The sequence below is a fragment of the Triplophysa dalaica genome, chromosome 3 (assembly GCF_015846415.1).
Source record: "Triplophysa dalaica isolate WHDGS20190420 chromosome 3, ASM1584641v1, whole genome shotgun sequence".
Classification (NCBI taxonomy): Eukaryota; Metazoa; Chordata; class Actinopteri; order Cypriniformes; family Nemacheilidae; genus Triplophysa; species Triplophysa dalaica.
This window is the reverse complement of record NC_079544.1, coordinates 2,181,788-2,198,594: the sequence shown is the minus strand read 5'-3', so window position 1 is coordinate 2,198,594 and position 16,807 is coordinate 2,181,788. Positions and strand designations below refer to the sequence as shown.

The 16,807-nt window shown below is 37.4% G+C and overlaps 1 protein-coding gene and 1 long non-coding RNA gene across 4 annotated transcripts; both read left to right on the top strand.

Moving 5' to 3' along the window:
• The first annotated feature begins 4,093 nt into the window (after positions 1 to 4,093).
• LOC130418006 (gastrula zinc finger protein XlCGF57.1-like) lies at positions 4,094 to 6,573 on the top strand. 3 transcript variants are annotated; one of them, XM_056743919.1, is made up of 3 exons: positions 4,094 to 4,151; positions 4,786 to 4,955; positions 5,174 to 6,573. In XM_056743919.1, the coding sequence occupies exons 2-3, from the start codon at positions 4,871 to 4,873 to the stop codon at positions 6,424 to 6,426; spliced, it is 1,338 nt and encodes a 445-aa protein (XP_056599897.1). In that variant the 5' UTR covers positions 4,094 to 4,151; positions 4,786 to 4,870; the 3' UTR covers positions 6,427 to 6,573. The 3 variants fall into 3 exon arrangements, with proteins under 3 accessions (XP_056599897.1, XP_056599900.1, XP_056599898.1); XM_056743922.1 differs by lacking the exon at positions 4,094 to 4,151 and adding an exon at positions 4,171 to 4,237; XM_056743920.1 differs by lacking the exon at positions 4,094 to 4,151 and adding an exon at positions 4,275 to 4,435.
• Positions 6,574 to 9,404: 2,831 nt separating this feature from the next.
• On the top strand, positions 9,405 to 12,162 carry LOC130418062 (uncharacterized). Its single transcript, XR_008906269.1, has 3 exons — positions 9,405 to 9,965; positions 10,727 to 10,806; positions 11,802 to 12,162. It is a non-coding gene; the product is annotated as an uncharacterized LOC130418062 (long non-coding RNA).
• Positions 12,163 to 16,807: the final 4,645 nt, after the last annotated feature.

Genomic DNA, 16,807 nt, shown 5'->3' with positions numbered 1-16,807 from the left:
TTCCCTGTTTTCGATAAGCCAGCTCAGTCATTCTCGCACATTATACATCATATATGTCTGCTTCAATTCAAACATCTTGATCCAGTAATAACAATTTTCTCTTCCATTCTATTCTGTTCTATTAAAAAAAAAATTGTTGTCCTACTGTTAGTTTAACTGCTTATATTGTTCTCATTTGTAAATCGCTTTGGATAAAAGTGTCTGACCATTTTTACATTTGACATTTTATTCATTTAATATTGTGAATCATATTTAACATATAAAATAAAATAAACTCGATTGGATTGTTTTCCATATCGCCCATCTCTTTCATGCTTTTTCCTTTGGCCAGTCTCGCTTCCAATCTCGCGATATTACCGTGAATGGACAGTAGGCTAATGACGACGACAAACGGAAAATTAAGCTTTTGTAACGTTACACTTTTTTCCAGAAACTTTGTATCTGTGTGCACACGTATAATGTCTTATCCCTTAAAATCGACGTAGGAACCGCAAAAGCACAAAACGACACTGAAGCGGCACGAGTAACGTTAGGCCTCAATCGACATCTGTAAAAGTAACGTTAGCCCTCCGCGACACAAATGTGGAAAAGCATTCCCTGAATATCGAGTTAGTAAATTCATTCAACAAACTGTGCATTTACAATTTTCCAAGAACTGACATAATGCGTTTAACTCATGACCTTGCGTATATTTGTGAAATCAGACTTACCTTTTTGATCCCGCGCCCTCGCAGACCACTTTCTATCGTGCTCTTCCCTTGGCCAGACCAGTCTCGCTTCAAATGACGTCCTCGATCAGAAAGACGGTCAGGATAACGTTCATATTTTCAAAGATAAAATGGCGCGCACAGTTTCATTGGCCAGTTTCATGAATGACAGACAGATTAACCAATCATAATCAAAGCAAATAAGGTTAAATAGCCAATAGGAATTGTTTCAGTGTGGTAAAGCAGCGCAATCTTTTATTGCTGTTGATAATATTTATACCAGAAGGTTCATGATAAAAATGTAAATGGATAATAAAATAATAATAATAATAATGATCTTAAAGATTTAAAAGGCAGAAATTATTTATTCTGTGCATACATTAATTGATTCAACATATGGATCTTGTAAAAAAAAAGTTGATTTATAAGTGATTTTATTACCCTTTTTCAACCATTTAGCATTTCAATCAAAATTGAAACAACAGCTGTCATTATTTCAACCATATTTCAACGTTGAAGGTTGATAATGTACCGGTTGGTTTTCAACCATTTAGCATTAAACGTTATATCAACGAAGTTTCAACGTTGAAACAACAACTGTCATTATTTCAACCATATTTCAACGTTGAAGGTTGGTAATGTACTGGTTGGTTTTCAACCATTTAGCATTAAACGTTATATCAACGTTGTTTCAACGTTGAAAAAACAACTGTCATTATTTCAACCATATTTCAACGTTGAAGGTCGGTCATGTGCCGGCTGGGAAGGTTGTTTGCACATTGTGCAATGCGGAATTGGTTTAAAAAAAACACTTTCTCTCAACAGGTACTGGTCTAGCTTTAGTTGAAACCAGTAACTTTGTATTGAGATCTAATGTATTATAGCTCCTGTATGACATATCGCTTGTTGCTCCCTCATTCTTTGTAAGTCGCTTTGGATAAAAGCGTCTGCTAAATGACTAAATGTAAATGTACTGTAGGAGCTCTTCCAGTCTCAAGTACCACCTAAACGGAAATCATCCCATAGCTAATGCGGAAGTAAACACAAGTTCATCTTATTGAACATAATTTAATTTTAACAATCACAATTATCATATTAGAACAGCTTTCTCAAGCAGTTTGTGATGCATTTTGGAAACAGGACATGAGCCCCTGGTCTAATGCGCCACCTGGCTTGAGAAACCCGTTCTCAAAGACTTACTTTTAGTCATTATTTGGGTAGCACACATATTCTGAATGCCTTCGGCAGAATTCAAATGAACCATTTTAATCTAGATTAATCTAGATTAATCTTGGAATTAATCTAGATTAATCTAGATTAAAAAAATTAATCTATGCCCACCACTAAAATAAACACTGCCGAGGATTGGTCAGAAAAATCACGAAATCTAATAAAGTTTCTCATTTAATTTTAGATCTGGTGGAACTGAGAGATGAATGTAATAAACTGGAATGGAGTGGAAGACACACGTCAGTATCAGAAAACTCAAAATTTCTAAACGGAAGAAACTTCTTCTGGATGCCTGCTGATGACAGATACCTCTTCAAAAACAAGGCAAAATAACAGAATCAAGAAACTTTTTCAACTTCCCTTGATTGTGAAGACGTCGTCCCTTTGAAAACAGACCTTGATCTGAATATAAGAGTACACACTGGAAAAAAATATTTTCACCAGCCCTCAACATTTCTTGTACAAATAACAACTTGCACGTCACATTAAAGGTGGACGCCTATACCTGTGTCTTCAGTGTGGTGACACACGCACATAAGAATTAATTCCAAAGACACCCCATTCATATTTATATATCTCTCCATACTCTTATTCCTCAACTTACCATAGCTTTTGACACTGTGTCGCATAATCTACTATTCATGTGCCTCTCAGAGAATCGAATTTCGTGTACTTCATGTACTCGTGTACTAAATCTCAAATGTGTACTTTCACTGTGCGTGTGTGTTTGTGTGTGTGTGCGTCTATGTGAATGTGTGTAAGTATGTATGCATATTGTGTGTGTGGAGCATTTGTATGTCTGTCTTTTGTTGTTTTCACCCTTTTTCTTGTTTTTACAGGTATATGCCTTTAGTTCTTTTACTTGTATTCAATGTGTCTCATGTACAGCTGCTTTGTAACAATAAAAATTGTAAAAAGCGCTATATAAATAAAGTTGAGTTGAGTTGAGAATGTTAACACACCAAACGATCTGCTCATGTCACGCCTATTCTTTTTATCCTTCACTGACTACCCGTGTCCTAACATATAACCTATAAAATTCTTCTGCTTACTTTTAAGTTACTTCATGGTCTTGCACCTACTATCTATCTGTACTACTTTCTCCATGTTTTCCTTCTCGTTTACTTCAATCATCTGGAGGGGAACTTCTTTGTGTTCCAAGATTTCGCCTTTCATCTATGGGAGGGCAATCTTTCTCTGTAATGGCTTCGAAACTTTGGAACTCATCTCCGGTCAATAACCACACTACACAAATTTAAATCCAAACTCAAAACGTATCTGTTTGACCAATATTATTTGTCGTCAACCGGTTTCTTTTGTGGTTTAATGCTGTATCTGATCGTTTGTTGTACCTGACTATCTGTATAATTACTGTGGTTTGCAACTGCAACAGCAGTTTTTTTTGTTTGACTGTGTCAAGAATCGCCATAAAATTCATACTGAAGAGAAATGCGTGTACTTCGAGTATGAAGCAGCACCACATAATCCGTCCTGAAGAAAAATCTTGAAAGTATTCATATTGGTGAGAGTTTCACTCTCCTGGAGAAGAGTTACACTGCTGCCTATACATGTGGAAGAATGTTTAGCGGATCAAGTTGGTTAGTTACATACTTGAACTTGAATTTCTTTTGGCTAAATATCTACTTCGAAATGAAGTCACCTTAAAATAATTTGTATTTGATAAAATGTTTTGTTTGTTTCATAAACATAAACTGGGCAACATGAACCTGCTGAAGTATGCTGAATATACATGTGCAATAGATGAAGTCATACTATTTTTAATCCAACCACTTTTTTCAGTGTATTTCCTTTCTTAATTGAAAAGACATTTTATTCATATTTCATTATTTTGAATTTAAAAAGTAGAACATTGCTATAACATTATTATGAAGGAACAATGACTATAAAGTCATTCATAGCATGACTGGAACGCGATTTACACAGATTTAAGGTTTTTGCATTCAGAAAGAATTGGAAAAATAGAATATAATGAACATTTAGTAATACATAATAGTTAGTACATTAAGTAATAGGCTATTGTATATGATGAAATACAGTAAAGACGTTAAGTTACAGTGTGTTAGATATCGGGTACTATAACACTCCCTTACAGTAGAGGGCGGTGTGCATCTCTCAAGTTCGTTCGCAATCCGCCATAAAACCAAAAGAAACATCCACTGCGCGCACCCGGGACAAGAAACCCATAACTTTGAGGTAAGTTGTACTTTTAGGAAGAATACGAACAGTTATGACGGTTATTACAGGAAACTTCAATTCGTTACCTGTCTATTGATTGACTGGTCAGTGTTTTGCAAGGAGTGTTCATTTTTGGTCTATTATGTGAATAAAATAAACAGATGTACATCTTAACGCGGCGTATGAACATTCGGCTGTATTACTTTAACACAATAATTCATCAAAAAAGAGCTGAAGAACAGAGCTGTGTGCACTTTTCCTTCACCTCGGGGTGTTATTCAAGTGGCCATAAAAAAGCAAAAGTAAGTGCAAAAAAAGTGAAGCACAATCTAAGTCAGTGGTTCTCAACTCTGGTCCGCGAGACCCACTTTCCTGCCGAGTTTAGCACCAACTCTGATAAAACACTAATAGGCGAATCAGTATCTTCAGGAACAGATGCTTTCAACTTAATGTTGGGCTGCGAGGATTGTTTGGCTTATTAAAGTACCGCGAAATGAAATGTAGGACAAATAGGGATAAGAATAATCTTCAATATTTTTATCTGCTAGAGCAAAATCTAAATCAAAAACTAAATCTATATTTTCAAACTTAGTTTATTTAGCTTGAATGTGATCTTGTGAACATTAACAATTGCTTTTATTTATTTTGGCAGATCTGTTCGTACAAATTATTCTGCAATTGAAGTGGCTGCTTCATCCAAATTTAGGACCAACTTCTTTGTGAAGTGATGTAAAAACATGGAGATTGTTAAAGAGGAGATTGAAGACATAAGTGTTTCAAATCCATGCGGAGTGAAAAGTGAATATACTAAGGAACAAACAGGTTGGTGTCCGTAATTGATTTTTCATCAATGATAAATTATGAAACATTAGGGAAAATTTCTAGATTTATTGAGCGTTGTTTTGAATAGAAAATTTGACATACTTAAAATATATAACGGTAGATAAATGCTATTATTAAATTATCAGAGAATGACAGTAAAGATCTTTATAGAACATGAAACATCACACACCCGTATTCTTTTTCTCAATTCATTTTAGATCTTGTGGGACTTAAAGATGAAAGTGGCGAACCGAAGGGACTGGAGGAGACACATCAGTATCAGAAAACTCATCGTTTCAAAATGGAAGAAATATCATCCGATTGCTGGCAGATAAACAATACGAAAACAAGAGAATCTTTCACTTGCCCTCAGTGTGAAGATGTCTTTGCTGTGAAAACAGACTTTGAGCTGCACATAAGAGTCCACAGGGGGGAAAAGCTTTTTACATGCCCTCAGTGTGGAAAACATTGCTTGAGCAAAGCACAACTTGTAGAGCACATAAGAACTCACATTAAAGGAGGACGCCAATACCCATGTCTTCAGTGTGGAAAGAGTTTTAAACAGAGATGTTTGCTCAATGCCCACATAAACATTCACACCGGAGAGCGCCCATACCCATGTCCTCAGTGTGGAAAGAGTTTTAGACGGAGTAGCACGCTTACTGATCACATTAAAATTCACTCTGGAGAGCGGCCGTACACGTGTGTTCAGTGTGGAAAAAGTTTTAGACTGAGTAGGATGCTTAATGACCATGCTAGAATTCACTCAGGAGAGCGGCCATACACGTGTCCTCAGTGTGGAAAGAGATTTAAACAGAGTGGTGCGCTTAACAACCACATAAAAATTCACTCTGTAGAGCGTCCGTACCCTTGTCCTCAGTGTGGAAAGAGTTTTCGAACCAGTAGTTTGCTTAATATCCACATGAACATTCACACTGGAGAGCGCCCGTACCCCTGTGTTCAGTGTGGAAAGAGTTTTAGACAGAGTGGTGCGCTCAATACCCACATGAGAATTCACTCTGGAGAGCGCCCATACCCGTGTCTTCAGTGTGGAAAGAGTTTTAGACAGAGCAGTGCGCTCAATACCCACATGAGAACCCACTCCGAAGAGCGCCCATACAATTGTGTGGAATGTGGAAAGAGTTTCAGACAGAATTGTAATCTTAATCACCACGTGAAACTTCATTCTAGCGAGGGTCCATACACGTGTCCTCAGTGTGGTAAGGATTTTATAAATAGTAGTAAGCTTGACAACCACATGAAAATTCATTCTGGAGAGAGTCCATACACGTGTCTTGAGTGCGGTAAAAGCTTCACAAACCAAAGTCATTTTCGGATCCACATGAGAGTTCACACTGGAGAGCGGCCATATTCATGTCTTCAGTGTCCAAAGAGATTCTCGCAGAAAGGAGGTCTTAAGGTCCACATGAGAATTCACTCCAGAGAGACTCTAAACACATCTTCTGTGTAGGAAAACATGGAAACACTTCAGCCGATTCCAAGTTGTCCTCAATTGGATGAATTCTACAGGAATTTTCAAACAAACACTGGTTTCGCACCAAGTGCAGTTCGGTTTATGTTAATCAGAATGCACAATAAAAAACGTGATTTTTGTAAATTGAAAAGTGGACTCATCTGTTTTTGCAAATAAGCTCTTCACTTGTTTAATTAGTTACTTAGCCCATGTTTTAAAATATTAATTTGAATAGGGCAACTATTGCATTTTAAAATATTTTGTTTAAATATGACCACATTTTTATTTTAAGATCTTAATTTAAATGTGTCAGCATGAGACCTCATTCTATAATATTCCTTTGAATAAATGACTGACAGATCCTCTATCAGCCAATAACTGTGGTCATAGTCAGTAAGCTTACTTAAATCATCCATAAGAACGAGGTCAACCCCGTCCTTTCTCTTAGCTTAAAAATTCTTTCTGCTCCTTAGTAGAAGTTGCTCTGTGCAGCGTTGTGAGTGGGTTTTAAGATGAGACTCTTAACTAAACTTTTACGGCTGTTTATAAGAGCTCTTAGTGGTAAGATAAAATGTTTTGTGAATACTGATCTCTTGAGTAGCTTAACCGGCAAACCTAAGCTGCAGAAGCTGACCAAGGACGTTCTGTCGTTAAACTAGTAAAGTTGCCATTGGGACACTTAACTAGGTTCTTTTCTGTAATTTTATGGGGAAATGCCCACATTTCTAAGATTTTTCTTAAAATTTTGTCACCAGACGCAACTCTTTGCGCTAAGATTTCTCATGAATAAGTGCCCAGGAACATATCACAGCTTTTTTTGGACAAAAGCCAACCCTCCCAAGAGGCCATATGACTGACAGGTTAAGCAGCCATTCACGTTTCGTTTTGTGCTGAGTCATGTTTAGATGTGTGGAAATGTCCCTGCAGTAACAGACTGGTGTACGTTCACAGACGTGACAAAGTTAACAGAAACAAAATGATTATTCGTTTGTGCCGTGATCCTCGCATACTTCGAAGAATAAAGCGTTTAACACGGCAGCTTACTTCTTAGATCAGCCGGCTTCGTGTTATTTCCAGGCTGACCGTTAAAGAACGCGACACACACATCTCCCTGAAATTCTGTGAAATTCAACCAATCAGATGTCGACTTGGAACATGCTGAAGTTATCCCAGTAAAGCGTGCCTTGTGCATATTCAAATTATAAGCCAATTATCAGTTTAGAAGACAAGAAGTCTATGGAATGACAAACACAAGTAGTGATTCAATCGTTTTATAAGTGTTCAATGACTTGTATTTCACATAAACAAAAAGTACAGCAAAAAACTACTTAAAGGTCACATTACAACACTGCAGTAAATGTTTAACAATAATGTAAACTTTTGTTGCTTCATTATGATGACGTCAAATCTTTGTGGCACTCTCCCTTGTGTCATGTATGTCACCTGCATTTGGATTGAAAAAACTGTTTTGTTATTAAAATGGACTTTTTTGTTTGTACTTGGTGGTTTTATGCGAATGTGGCACCCATCACTAGCACCAGGCATGCTGTGGCAAACGGGTAATCCTTGACCAATACAGTCAAGCTGATCTCCCATTTGGTAACTTATGACTTAACCTCACAAATGTTGTCTTGATTTGAGCTGTGATTCTGTGGACATGAAGACCATCAGTTGACTTGGGCATGGAGGACACGTTGGTAACACTAAGATACAATAAGGTGCTATTTGTTAACAATTATTTCATGCGTTGGCTAACAATGAACAAACAACGAGCAATACTTCTCCAGCATTAAATAATATAAATTATGTATATTTCAACATTTACTAATACATTATAAAAATCAAACGTTGTCACTATTACATTATGTTAATGCACCATGAACTAACATGAATAACTGTTTTGACATGAACCAATATTACAATACTATTAATGAAGAAGAAAGCTTGAGTAAACCTCGACGAGAAACATTCAACTGACCCTTATACAGCGAGACCAGGTTTGCTTTTAGTATTCCATCTTTAAATAGTGTTGTTAAGAGGAGAACTTCAGATCATTTTTCAGTTTATACAGAAGAGATGATGGCAATAACAACAGCATTACAGTGGATACAGGAGACTTAAATTAAAATGGTCAGACCCTGTTCAGATTCATGTTCTGCATTTAAATCGTTGCAATCATTCACATCTCAGAGTAGACAAGATATAGTAAATGAGATGTATGAAAATCTGTATAGATTAAACAATATGAATATTATGATAATATTTATGTGGATTCCAGCTCATAGGGGGATTAAGGGAAATTAAAAGATTGATGAATGAGCAAAAAAGGCTTTGGAAAGGGAGGAGATCATTAATATCTCATTTGGTAAAAATGAAGCAAAGCAGTAATTTAAGAATATGCCAATAAGGAATGTCAAGATATATGGGATACAGGTAATATGACGTCAACTTTATGAAATCCAACAAGGAATAGGTGAAGAGAGGACAACTAAAAGATCACTAAAGAGGAAAATATTCTAACAAGGTTACGGTTTGGACATAATAAACTGAACAAAACTCCCAAAATAATAAATAAACACCGACAGGATTATGTGAGGACTGTGGATTAAAAGAGTCTGAAGAACATGTTATTTGCATTTGTCAAAAGTATTTCAATGAGAGAGAAATAATGAAGAATGAGCTAAGAAAGAGGGGAGTGGATGAACCAAAGCTTAAAAATATATACACTTATGGAATAGAGAATTTATTTCAAAATCTTTTAAAAACAGAGTTGATTAAGAGACTCTGGTCCATACTCCATGTGGTATATTGAAATACACGCCTAAACAGTAGGTATCGCTAACGTTCCTGTTAAGAAAGAATGAAGGTAAAATGTAAATAGTACAGTAATAGAACAGTAAAATGGAATAAAGTAGTAAACCTGATTACTGTCGAACGTGAAGTTTGTTTTCTGACAATACACAACATAATAGCGATAAGGATGGCTCTGATTGCTCTCACGCCCCCACAATTTTTTGGAAACTCCGGGTGAGCCGACCAGCCGATAATTCATGGATTCGTATGTTTGATAACTGGGCTGTCGGAAGAAGACATTCCAGAAAAGAGAAAGCGTGCGTTGCTTATCCCTTGCCTGGGTACGGAGGGACAGCGGATTTATTTGTTTTGTGTCTGATGAACAATATGATACTGCGCTGACTGCTTTGCGAGCATTTTTTATACAGAAAGTTAACGTGGTTGCCAAGAGAAACAAATTTCGACAGCGTGCTCAGTGATACGGTGAACCTATTGTGCAATATGTGGCTGCTCTGCGTGGGCTTCTTGTTAACTGTAAATTCGGCTTGCTCGCTGACGACTTGGGAAACGTCTGCTTTTGGAAACGGATCTCACTCTGCAAAAGGCGATTACGATCGCGGGACAAACTGAGTCTGCAGTAGCCGAAGCTAATGCTATGGAGCGAACCGAAACGTCTGTTAAAGTGGTGCATACTGGCTGACGTGATGGTCCAAAACAGCGGTGGCGACAGACATGTGCTACACGTAAGTCCACAGCTTCTCATCAGATGACATCTAATGCAACACAGAAAAAAATTGATGCGAGAACATGCTACTGTTGCGGTACTACCCTAGCCGGCACATGACCGACCTTCAACGTTGAAATATGGTTGAAATAATGACAGTTGTTGTTTCAACGTTGAAACAACGTTGATATAACGTTTAATGCTAAATGGTTGAAAACCAACCAGTACATTACTAACCTTCAACGTTGAAATATGGTTGAAATAATGCAGTTGTTGTTTCAACGTTGAAACAAGGTTGATATAACGTTTAATGCTAAGTGGTTGAAAACCAACCGGTACATTACCAACCTTCAACGTTGAAATATGGTTGAAATAATGACAGCTGTTGTGTCAGTTTTGATTGAAATGCTAAATGGTTGAAAAAGGGTAATAAAATCACTTATAAATCAACTTTTTTTTACAAGATCCATATGTTGAATCAATTAATGTATGCACAGAATAAATAATTTCTGCCTTTTAAATTATTAAGATCATTATTATTATTATTTTATTATCCATTTACATTTTTATCATGAACCTTCTGGTATAAATATTATCAACAGCAATAAAAGATTGCGCTGCTTTACCACACTGAAACAACTCCTATTGGTTATTTAACCTTATTTGCTTTGATTATGATTGGTTAACCTGTCTGTCATTCATGAAACTGGCCAATGAAACTGTGCGCGCCATTTTATGTTTGAAAATATGACCGTTATCCTGACCGTCTTTCTGATCAAGGACGTCATTTGAAGCGAGACTGGTCTGGCCAAGGGAAGAGCACGATAGAAAGTGGTCTGCGAGGGCGTGGGATCAAAAAGGTAAGTCTGATTTCACAAATATACGCAAGGTCATGAGTTAAACGCATTATGTCAGTTCTTGGAAAATTGTAAATGCACAGTTTGTTGAATGAATTTACTAACTCGATATTCAGGGAATGCTTTTCCACATTTGTGTCGCGGAGGGCTAACGTTAGTTTTACAGATGTCGATTGAGGCCTAACGTTACTCGTGCCGCTTCAGTGTCGTTTTGTGCTTTTGCGGTTGCTACGTCGATTTTAAGGGATAAGACATTATAGGCTACGTGTGCACACAGATACAAAGTTTCAGGAAAAAAAGTGTAACGTTACATAAGCTAAATTTTCCGTTTGTCGTCGTCATTACTGTCCATTCACGGTAATATCGCGAGATTGGAAGCGTAATTTACTGTACTTTACTTGAGTATTATTTTTTTTTCCTGGAAACTTGACCTTATAACTTCACTAAATCTGAACGCCAAATATTGTACTTTTCACTCCACTATATTTCTATCAAAGTAAAAAGTCGTTCCTATGTAGCAGCTTTGAAAGTTAGTTGGTTAAATTATTATTATAGTTTTTTTGACAGAGCATATCAGTAATAACTCTAATCAGGTTACATAAAGTAATTTTCACAGTATTTTTTTTAACACTGCTAAATGAAAAAAATGTCAAATGTAAAAATGGTCGGACACTTTTATCCAAAGCGACTTACAAATGAGAACAATATAGGCAGTTAAACTAACAGCAGGACAACAATTTTATGTAATTTTTTTTTTTAATAGAACAGAACAGAATAGAATGGAAGAGAAAATTGGTATTACTGGATCAAGATGTTTGAATTGAAGCAGACATATATGATGTATAATGTGCGAGAATGACTGAGCTGGCTTATCGAAAACAGGGAAGCTACTGTGCATAAGGTCAATTGTGAACCTAATAACTTTGACATCCTTAAAAGCTTTTCCATAAATTTATAGCAATTTTGTTGATCTTGGCTGTTTTGATTTTTCCCTTTAGATGCAGTCGTCAATGCACACAACACAACCAGTACAAAAGTAATGGAGACCATGTCCAAATATTTAAAAATATGCACCAGAGAGGATGGGTGGTGGTGGCCATAAGAAGACTCTTCCTTGAAGACACCTTTTTTCCTTCTTTTTTAATGACTGTTGCTAGTAAAATGTTAAGTTCTACTAAAGACTTCTTGTTCTACAAACTTTCCTTACTTTTACTTGGATTCTTTTTCACTTAATTGTTGAGATTTTAGAATGATACGAAATGAGTACATATGTTGGTCACGAAATGAGTACATATGTTTGTTATTATTTATATATAGGCTATTGTGTATATTTGCAGTGTTTATGAAATTAGAATTAAAAGCTTTTTCCCTCTGCATTCTGATATCATTAAACCCTTAAGAAAGTGCTTTGTTGTTGAATGAGAATTTTTTTCAATGAATTATGTGAAAGTGTAAATGTAGAATATAGATGTATATTTAAATTCTAAGAAAATTATTTTTCCATTTGGTGTAATTGTTCAAAACTTTTTCTTTAGAAAATGAAGCATCTCATCCCTGCACTGCAGATTAATGAACATCTAATTGTTAGAAAGAGATTTTTTTTTTATGCCGTCCAATTGCAAATCATGTACAGCAAGTTTTATTAGTTGCTGAAAACGCTATGTGTACCGAAAATCATAGTTTACATCTCAGTGTTGACGTTTAAGCAAAATTACAGGTACGCCGGTGAAACAGGGTTACAATATGAACGTTGATTCAATTTGCAAAATCGAAAGGTGATTCAACGTCGACAGAAGACAATAACCCGAAAGGCAAGAGTGAAACGACGTCACGATTTCAACGGTGAATCAACGTTGTTTCTTCCGCGGTGAAACGACGTCACAATATCAACGTTGATCCGTTTTGCAAAATCGAAAGGTAATTCACCGTTGATTCAACCATGGTACCTGACGTTGTTTCAACGGTGAATCGACGTTGTTTCAACGGTGAATCAACGTTGAAATGCCGGCTGGGTACATCACATTTAGCAAACTATTCCAAATGCCCAGCTAAACAGTCAAAATGCAGACAGTGTGGTAAAATGGGACATTTTGCTAGTTTGTCGGAGTCCTGCATCTACCTGTAATGTACAAGAGGTTGCTGTACCAGGGTTAACGGTCTTAAGCATTGAGATGCCACTGCATCTGAAACAGAAACAAAACCTTTCATGCAATGTTTCCTTGCATACTGCGGACGGGAATTTACTAAACACTGAACTACTTGTGGATACTGGATTGGCTGTTTCCATCCTCCCAGAGCATCTGTACCAACGACACTTCTCAGATACTTCCCTCACTGTGCCTAATGTTCGCTTGGTGACATACATGAAAAGGATAATTCCAGTTTTAGGGTGCCGTTCTGTTACTGTCACGCATCAGTGAAATCGCACACAGGCTTTATTCTACGTTGTGACAGGCGGAACACCAATACTTGGCATGGATCTTTTCTCTGCTCTGCATCTGGATATAAGGAATGGATCTATTGCATCTTCTGCAGAAATCGGAAATGTTGCTGTGAATCCCACGGAGCCTTTGGGCTGGCTGTTGGCTTTGTACATAAAGTGAATGTGCCTTTGGATGTGCCACCAGTACAACAGAAATTGTGTAGACTGCCATTCGCAGTGAGAGATGCAGTATCACAAGAGCTAAAGAGGCTGGGATCTGAAAGGATCGTAGAAAAAGTGAAGTCGACTCCATGGGTGTCGCCGCTTGTGGTCATTTAAAAGAAATCTCGAGGCATTCGTCTCTACGTTTATACCAGAGCCAAACAAAGCCGTAGTGGTCAACAGTCACCCATTACCACACGTTGAGGAAGTTTTTACGGAATTGCATGGGGCTTCAATCTTCTCTACAATAGATCTCCAAAATGCATATCACCAAGTGACCCTGCATAAGGATAGTAGGGATTTCGTGACCCATTATGGACTTTTTCATTTCACAAGGGTCCCTTATGGGCTGGCATCAGCACCTTGTGCATTTCAAAAGATGATGTCTCAAATTTTGGCTGGCCAGGACGGTGTGCAGTGTTATCTAGATGACATTATTGTCTATGCTGAGAATCCGTAGGTACATGAGCAACGACTTCAAGCTGTGCTTAATGCGGCAAAGTGCCGCTTCAGGAAAACTGAGTTACTTTTTCTTGGCCATGCTATTTCTGCTTCTGGATTGCATCCAAACCGGATCACGTTCTAGCTATACAGCAACAGTCGATTTTGCTTCTCGAACTCTGTCAGACTCCGAAAGAAAGTACTCTACAACAGAGAAAAAGGCCCTGGCCTGTGTTTGGGCCACCGAAAAATGGCGAACTTACCTTTGGGGCTGCCATTTCACTCTTTGCACTGATCACAGCCCCTCGACTACGTTGCTTTCCACGAAGGGTCTTGGACGCGCAGGCATGAGGATTGCTCGATGGTCTGCACGCCTTCTTTGCTTTAATTACAGCATGAGATACAAGCCTGGCCGAGACAATGTGACTGTTGATTGTTTGCCCATACTTCCACTCCCATCATCTGATCACATTCAAGAACAAGAGCCAGAGATGGTGGCATTCCTGTCACCTGAATTCGCAGCCGTTACTGTGGAGTAGCTTAAGTCTACGTGTGACGCCTGTCCTCTTCTTCGACAGGTTAAAGCTTGCATTGACAAGGGGTGGCCTCACAGCATGATAGACTCAGTCATTGCTCCTTATTATCGTCTTCGGAATGAGTTGCCTGTACATGATGGGTACATAATTCATGGCACACATCGAGTGATCGTTCCAGAAGCATTGCAGCCAAAGTTCATCCAGTTGGCACTCATCAAGGGATGGTGCGCACAAAGCAAAGGTTAAGGGATTTGTATTGGTGGCCTGGCATTGACTGTCAATTGGAAAATGCCATCAAATCCTGTTCCACCTACACACTAGGAATTGCTGGGTTAGAAAATAACCCTACCTTAACCCAGCTGCTGGGTAACTATGGGACAGAAGACGCGCTGGGTTATTTTGACCCAAGTGCAGGGTTGAACCATTTGACCCAAATGGTAACTGTGTTTCTGGGTTAACATAACCTAAACATTGGGTTATATGTTTTCCCATTGCCTTGCTACTTTTATATTTACCAATAAAAATAAATAATCTCAAGGGAATGTAAAATTATTATATTTTTTCTGTAATACAATTACACAAAACAAATGCAATTGTAAATATGCATTTTATTAAATTTATTTCTTTACATTTATTGAATGGGTGCAATTGTCATACATTTCATCCAACACCTACAGACACATAAAAACAAGTTTTTGTAGATCAGTTTCTTTAAAAACACAAAACTGGGTGAATTAGGCACTGTAGATTCCTATTCTATATGTCAACATTGCAGCATTAGAACACTCAAAAATATATTATTGGCACATGAGAATCAGTCCAAACAGTGTGCCATTAAAACTAAGCCAGATCAACAAGTCAGTTTTTCAATGGCGTGTCCCGAAACAATGGCGAAGGTCTGGGATGTCATGCTGCCTCGTCCCCAAGGCACAAAATGTGCAGATTACATCACTGGTCTTTGTATTTTGCAAGTATTCCACCATGACAGTCCCCACCTGTTAAAGATTTGACAGTTAGTCTTAAAACATAACCAACATTTAAGTTAACTGCATTTAATGAACAAACACAGGGGCCTTATAAAAATGCTAATTTTAGAAGAAAACTTCAAACTTCACTTTTAGTATTTTACTTCATTCACTACATTCATATTGTATATCATTAACTTCTGAGGATATACATATATCACACAGTGATAGCCAAAATTATTAGAACACTTGTATTTTTACCAGCTGGAAAATGGTATAAAAGTCAGTTATTTCTATCGTTTGCTGTCGTGTGTCAGAAGGAAATTTCTGTTTAATTTTCCAAACATTATTCTTGTCATTAATTGTAATAATCAGTGAGATTAAGAGGCATAGCTTTTAGCTAATGCAGCTAACGGTAACGTTACCTGAGGGAAAAAAAGCACGAAAATGCGAAATTTAAAATTATTGCTAGTTGGTTGGATCCGGCACGTCGCAGATACTTGAAAAAAATATCCCCTTAGATTTCTGTTTGTATGAAATTATCTAATTCCGACTAAACATTACAACGCCATACAGTAGTCAAACAGTAACCGAACTATACCATGTATTTCTGACCTAAGGCTAGTTCATACATTTCCATGAGGATATAACGTGAAGGATAAAAACCTTTTAAAGTAAAAATATGCACACGTACACACATATATAACATAACGATAAAGCGATTGTTAAGGACTTTTAAAAAAAAAAAATAGCATGCTAAGCTGCTAAATTACTTAACGTTAATCAATCACAGAATAAAACACTTCCTCCTCACAGCGACAGATCAAATACTGCATTAAACAGTAAAATCACTGTGCACTTACCACAAGTTATATATATATATATATATTAATTTACCTTATAAAATCAGCTTGCTGTGATGTGCGTTGCCGTTTGACAAGAAGACGTGTGAAGGATCCAGAAGGTTCGATGAAGTGGAAAAATGAACAAACCGGTTGGGTCAAAATAACCCAACCCAGCTGTTCAGTGGTGAAAGTACCCCTACAATCCATTTGACCCTGCATGAGCAACCCAACTGTGTGTTTACAGTACCTCAAACAACCCAAAATTATGACCCAGCACAATTAACCCAAAAATGTGTTTACAGAAATAACCCAGCATTTTTTAGAGTGTACCTCTAGCATGATAAAACTGCTAATACCCATGTAGCGCCACTCTGTCCTGTGCCTACTCCAACAACAGCGTGGTGATGAATGAACAGGTTCAGGTGATGAACACGGCATTTTTTGTTTTTGGCATTTTTGGCTTTCGTCACAGTAATTTGCCGGAAAAACAAGCCTCTGGTTCACGTGCAGTAGAGTGATAACAGAAAATAGATCAATAAAATTCAAAAGATTCCAAACCCTAGGACTGTATAG